Here is a 6905-nt window from a genome sequence, read left to right on the forward strand (position 1 = left end):
GCTGCAGCTGTGAACTTTGCTTCGTGTTAGACAGGAATGAAATGTTCTCCCTTTTCACTTCTGTTTGCTACACAGGCAACATGATTTCAGATTACATTACCTGAGCAATCGCCATCCAAATTATTTGTCCAGACATAAAATAGCAAGGCAAAGAAACCCACCCAAGAAATCTGTGGTGCAACTTCAAATATGTGTATGAGTATTTCCATGCTTGCAACTATCCTGTGTAGGTGTTCAGTGATTCCCAGTAATTATCTAACCATATGTTTTATTTCTCTCTCTCTCTCTCTCTTTTTTTTTTTTTTTTAAATAAATGATTCAACACATTTTTTTTTGTGGCATGTTAGCTTGGCTAAAATAATGCATGGTCTGATTGCGCTCTCATTTAGTTTAATGCCGCCATTCCCACTGAGTAAACTGATTCAGGATTAGGCCCCCAATGAAGCAAAGCCCATACTTTGTAGAAATAGGATTGAAAATCCCTGTAGGTTGTAGACATATTGAGCTTATTTAGTATAGAATGAATATTTTTCCATTACTTGGACATATACAGATGGTCCAGTCCTGCACAGAACAGGCAAAGCTCCCACTGAATTAGGAAAAAAAAAAGGTTGAATTTTGCAAATCAGGTCAGTATGGCATGATCAGTGGAATTTTGAAATATATTGAAGTTGCAGTTTTTCTTTAAAAAAAAAAGTTTTGGTCCAAACATGCTGCTCAACCCTTAAGATTCATGGAATTGTACAATTCATGTAGTAGGTGTTGGCTCCTCTTCCAGTTTCGCTCCAATTACCAGGCTCCCATGGTTGTGATACAATTTTCTGCAATGGGTTACCTGTATGGCCAGCAAACAGGTTTTCCAGGAGGCAAGTGGTGTGCAGAACAACCCCAGAGGGGCAACGCTCAGCACCTCATGATAACTTGGTGTGACGGGTCTGGCACCACAACAGAGCCAGGGGAGAGCTGAGTCACAGCCCTCCGGGGACGCCTCGCAGATGCACAGCTTTCGAGGATGAGGCACAAGTTAAGTCTGGGTTAAGTTCACAAGTTTGGCCCTTCCTGCTAAACCACTTGGACAGCTGGCTGACGGGGGAGTGAGAATGATCTGGGACAACAGAGAAGTGGCACTGTTTTGTGAAACGAGGAAATGGCTCGCCAATGCTAACTGGTTTCACACTGCTGTGAGAGGTATTATCTTCCAGGAGAAATGGATCTATACTGGGATACAGTAAAGAGAGAAAAATCTCTTTTCAGTTGATCTGTGTAAGCAGATCAGGATGAGTTCAGCTTTTCAGAGATCCAAGATGCAAAATATTTCAGATGCGTGTGACCAGATCGGTCACCTTTGCTGATATAAAGGAAAACAAAATGAATTCAGAGTTAGAAGGGACATAATTCCCTAGATTTGAAAAGTAGAAGTCTTTGGATGTGGAAATAAAAAATGCCACCAAGCACTGTACTCAACTTAAATTCAGTTAGTAAAATTATTCTGTGGATTTAATCTACTGGACATGTTCATTTGTTTAGGAAATACTGATAATGGAAAGCCCTTGACTTCTATGTGGTAAAAAAGCTGCCCAGGATATAAATGTGTGACGTGCAGGAAGAGTTCAAAAGAGTTCAAAACATGAAGCTTTGCCTTAAGTTGTTCAGCTTGTCAGTAGCATCCAAGAAGAGCCCATTTAGGCCATTGATGATCAGTTCTGAAAGTCTCAGATGGAGTTTTTTGAATTATTACTACATTGAGAAGCTTACAACAATAATCAAACACAACACTGCTCAAGGTAGGAGAGGGCCAGGACACAAGTCTGAACTTTGGCTGATGGATCAGACTTTGAAGTGAGCATCAGCCTGGGTTTTCTCGCATGATTTTTAAGCTCAAATCATCCCACGTTACGTACAATGTCAGACTCTTGACTAGCCAAGGATGGTGGTTCAGTTTTCACTCAACATCAGCTGTTTTGCATGATCCTGGGTCGAGGCTGGGTGTCTTCCTGGTATGGGGTTGGAGGAACCCGACTGCCCAACCAAAGTGTTTGTCTTTCTGCTTCCAGCCTACACCAAAGCTCTGAGAGTCACTGCTCAAAGGAAAACACTGCTGGGCTCTGACATGTGCTCCTCCTCCGTTCATGGAGCACGAAGAAGAGAGCATGCAGAGGGAAGGTTTTCTAATTTGAGGTCCTTCTGTTTGATGGCAGCAAGGTTTACAGTGAAACTGTGATCATCAGGGAAAGATGATCTGCTAGTTATAAAAAATAATAGGCTGACAAATTACGTATCCCTGGCCATGGAATGAAGTGAAACACCAGATGGGACTTCTTATCAGAGATTTCTCTAGCTTACCCATTCAATATTGATAACATGCTCAGAGGAGTCAAGAGAGTCATGCCAATAAACACAAATGCCTAAAAACTATCTGTATCGAGGCTCCACAATACAGGATGAGAAAAGAAAGTTCTTTCCCAGAGTAATAACAAGTTAAAAGATGTCTTTCTGGAAGATGGGTATAAAGCTCTGTTCACAATTGTTGGGGGATACAACTGGGTCCCCTCAGGGCTTCATGCTAGGACATCTGCCACATCTCTGTGCAAGAGAAAGGTTTACGTGCATTACTTAGAACTGAGGTCGTTGCAATGCTAATTTGACAGTGTTCAGACATTCACAAATAGCCCGGTAAAAAGGATGAATAGTGAGATGAGAAATTTTGCAGACGATGCAAATTATTCAGCACTGTAAAACTAAATCTGGCCACAAAGCACTGCTGAAAGAGTTCATGATCCTGAGTGACTGGGCAATAAAATGACTGATGTAGTGCGGTGTCAACAAATGCAGAGCACATGCAGAAAACGCACCCTAACTGTACTTCAGCATGGAGGAGACCTCAATTTAACATTTAGCAAAGAGAGCTTGGAGTTCTCTGTAAACATCATTTAAAGTCCAGCAGAAGAGGCAACCATCATGTTAAGAATTAGATGGCAAAGAAGCAGGAACAAAACAGAAAACATCATCATAGTGGTCCTCAGTGAAACTGTGTCATGATGGTAGTGTGTTTTCTGGTCATCGAAGTCCAGAAGGGTTGAGCTGAACTAGAAAACACAGAAACGAAAGCATTCAGTATGAGAGAGGTCGGAAACAGCTTCCAAAAGGATGAGAAACTAAGTAGATGAGAAGTCTTCAGGGTGGAAAGAGGTGATAGAGGCAGGCGGTACAGTGAAGGTCTGTCAGATCATGAATGACATATAGAAAAAGGCAAATAGGAAATGGTTGTCCACTGCTTCTCGTAAGGGAACCTGACACAGCATTCACGCAAGAAGGTTTAAACCAACACAAGGAAGTACTTTTTCATGCAAAGCATAATTAAATTGTGGAACTCATTGCCACAGGATGTTGCGGAGGCCAAAAGTTATAAATGGCTTGAGAAAGGGATCAAAAAAATTTGAGGAGGATAGGTCCATGGGTGGCTATTAAAACACACTGGTCTGGAGGCAGCCTCTGCTTTGGGAAGTCCATAAACCACGGATTGCCTGAAGCAAGGAGGGTACAGCTGGGGAAGGATCACGCCATACCTCCTTGAGTTTCCTCCTTCCACATCTCCTCCTGGCTACGCCAGCAGACAGGATACTGGCTCACACAGCTGCTTGGTGTGATGCTGCTCAGGTCCCAGCTCCGCTCATCCTGTCTGGGGCACGTCTCCACTTACTCCCCTTGAATTTAAAAAAAAAAAAAAAAAAAAAAGCCAAAGAGGGGGAAGAAACAACCCCAGCCCTCCACACGGTTAGTAGGCAGCCTGGTAGTTGTTTTATTTTCTTTAGAGTGGACTTTGTGTTGCAAGTGGCAGGAAGCCATGAACCACAAAAATAAAATAATTCTAACCCTAGTGCTAAGTAAGGAAAACAAAGATGGCTCAGCAATTAGCAGCATTATATATGTTAGTACTAAGTAACAACAGATGTCAGGACTTGAGCCCTTTGCATTCCTCGCAATCCTTTGGAAACCAAAGCCTTTTGACGTTGCTATACATTATTACAGTTATTTTGGGTCTGAGAGAACAGCAAACGCTCTTTGAATGTTGAAATATGCACGTTGCTAGAACTGGCTGGGTCTTACCTGTGTATACCTCACCATCCTGCATACTTCTGCTGACTTAACAGGCTAGCGTGTGCTGTAAAAGCCTGCTCTGTAAAGACATGCGCTGGCCATGAGTCATTAGCAAGCATGCGAAGCTAATTGGCAAAATACTCATAAAAGATTTTGAAGGTGGGTTAATTACAATTCATTACACTGTAAACTGTCCCCAGGCTATTGTTAAAAAATGCAGGAGTTTCAAGGTCCAGTATTTTATGATTCATTTTGCCATGCAGTGAAAAACAGACTCTATATCAAACTACATTCATTATACTTAAGACCACAAAATCTTTATTGGTTTTCCCAACATTCCCTCCTTGTTACATGAATTCATATGGACTGCACATTTCTAACAATTGGCAAGAAGGCATGAAATAAAATTTATGATATTTTCTTACCTTATACTCAGTGCAGCCTTAAAAAATGCCCGTTCCAATTGCTTTACCTCCTCCCACCTTGATTCATTGGAGCCAATTGGATGGGAACTGGAAAATAAACAGAGGTGAATGAGAACGACAACAACTCCATGCTAGAGGTTTCCTTGTGTGAAGAACCAGGCTTCTGTGTGGCACTTAGCTCCACGAGGATAATGAGAAATGGTAATAACTAAGAATTTCCCCTTGTCGTAATAGAGGTAATGCTTTATGTTTCAGAGTGGACACATTTTATTTCCAGTGGAGGCTCTTGCATCCAAGCCCAGGACACACTACCAGAGATACGGGTTTCAGTCCTGCTTCTGCTTAGGCAGATCTTGCAGGCTCGTGCATCAATTTACTCACAGGAGTAACACTGCCCACGTACTTTGCTGGACCCCTATATACTTGTAGCCAAATCCTCCAGCTTGTAATAGAAGCTAACAGTGCCTTTGACTGTCTTCACTTATGCCTGGGATGTCAAATACTTCTGTTTTCTCATGAAAGGTCTGTGGGAGGGAGGCATTGCCACCGAGCAGCTCGGCATAGCTCTCAATAACGCTGTGTTGAGGAAAGTTAATGGAGGACCCAGCTGTGACCTCTGTGGGAGCCGAGCCAAGCGCTGCTCATCAGTGCTACCTTTGTGCCCTTCTCCAGGGTGCTCCTTATCTCCTGGCGCTGGCTGGCACTTGGGCTCTCCTTTGGGGCTGAAATGGTGCCATTCAGCCATGCTTTCTTTCCTCTACCCCAACATGCTGAGCCCTGAGCGCTTCTGCACACCCCGCAGGCTTTCTCCTGTGTCTGCATCTGACCGCACCGCGTCCTGCTCCCTGCGTTCACATACCTTGCTAAGAGAATTGGCGGTGGAGGCGTTTCCAGCTCAGCTGGCTTTTCAGTAGGTTCCAGTAGGCTCTAAGCACATTGCTATTACTGTCATTAATACACGGCGTTGAGTTGCAATGGCCTGCTCAGAGTCTGAGTTCAGCTCCTACTCCAGCCCTGTGTGGCTTTGGGATGCTGCAGAGCAGCCACTTACGGAGGTCAGAGCTGGAATAAAACCAGATCTAAGCATAAATAGTAAATGGGGAAAATAACCAGGGACTACTCCTCTCCCCCATGAAAACTGCTGATGACATGGATGAATTTTGTTATTTCGGTTAATATGTTACTTCTGTGCAGCTTTGAGGTGATGGGGGAGTGGAATACTGAAGAAACCTCTCAGAAAATAACTGAACTGCTGTTCTTAGCTTTTTCCTATTGAGAGCTCTAACCCTTTCAATGAAACTGAATATTGTTGGAGGCAAAATTTTTCATTCATTTGGAAAATACGTTCTCATTCGCCAAAATGCACCAATGGAAAAAAAACAAACACCGCGCCTACCAGCTAGAAATCAGACATGTGGGAATGTTCTAGTAAAGCTCGGTAATAGATTCATTGTAAGGTGTGTTGGTTTTGTGTGCATCAATATACGTAAAACGACAAATATCCTGGGTTGGCTATTCTGTCTGAGGTTTTCTCTGGGAAACTGGATTTTCCTTAAATGACAGTGTCAGAACTTCTGTATGTGTTGGGACCAAGGCTCTATCTAGCCCGGTTTCTTTCAGAGGCACTCAAAGAAGAGTAACAATCAAGCTGGCCATTTATGTACCATTTATGTATTACTTGTACCAGCCCATTGCACGCTCAGAGACCCCTGGCCACTGCGCCAGACACTGAGCAGAGCCCAGAAGGAGTTTATACCCCAGCAGCCAGAGCTCTGTTGGGTTTTCACAGCCGGTGGGCATTTGCAGGAAAGAACTTGGAAATCAGATTTCAATGACAGTGATATTTATGGGTGCTCTGACTAATCTGGGAAATGCCTGGGAAATAACAACTATATCCAGAAACATTGGCAAATACTTCTTTCGTTTTGTTTTGTTAAGAATTATAGCTATTCCCATGGCCATCTCACCTGGAACTAGTACACAAAGAAAGTTCATCGTGACATTTCAGCGATGTCCGTGATGTTATTGGACAGGCGTACCAGTGAGCAAAATGGAAGCAAAGGAGGAAAAAATGAGTGACTGAAAGTTTCCAAACTCTCACTAATATTTGTTTCTAGCAGTGGAGAGATTTTGCAAGTGGCAGGTGTCAGTATTAAGTACTGAATTCTCCGTTTTCCCCCTGGTCTCATTATAAACAGGGATATTTGTTTTTAAAATAGACATTTTTCATCACTTCTTTTTGGGGTCATGCCTCTGTAAGGCTCACAGATGCTGAATTTGGACAGGATCTTTTAGCCATAATATATGAAGCTCCAAATTTTCAGAGGCTCCATTAAGAATATCATGCAAAAAGTGGGATTTTTGCCATTGGCTTGATTGGCT

At 42.9% G+C, this 6905-nt stretch overlaps 1 protein-coding gene across 1 annotated transcript in view; it reads left to right on the forward strand.

The window, feature by feature from the left end:
• The window catches only part of BMP2 (bone morphogenetic protein 2), a 69125-nt gene extending 67001 nt beyond the window's left edge, over positions 1 to 2124 (forward strand). The window contains exon 5 of the mRNA XM_035321394.1: positions 2055 to 2124. Coding sequence (XP_035177285.1) covers positions 2055 to 2109 — 55 coding nt within the window. The 3' untranslated portion in view covers positions 2110 to 2124. The remainder of the gene's footprint in view (positions 1 to 2054) is intronic.
• Positions 2125 to 6905: the final 4781 nt, after the last annotated feature.

This window comes from Oxyura jamaicensis, chromosome 3, assembly GCF_011077185.1.
Source record: "Oxyura jamaicensis isolate SHBP4307 breed ruddy duck chromosome 3, BPBGC_Ojam_1.0, whole genome shotgun sequence".
NCBI classification, from domain to species: Eukaryota; Metazoa; Chordata; class Aves; order Anseriformes; family Anatidae; genus Oxyura; species Oxyura jamaicensis.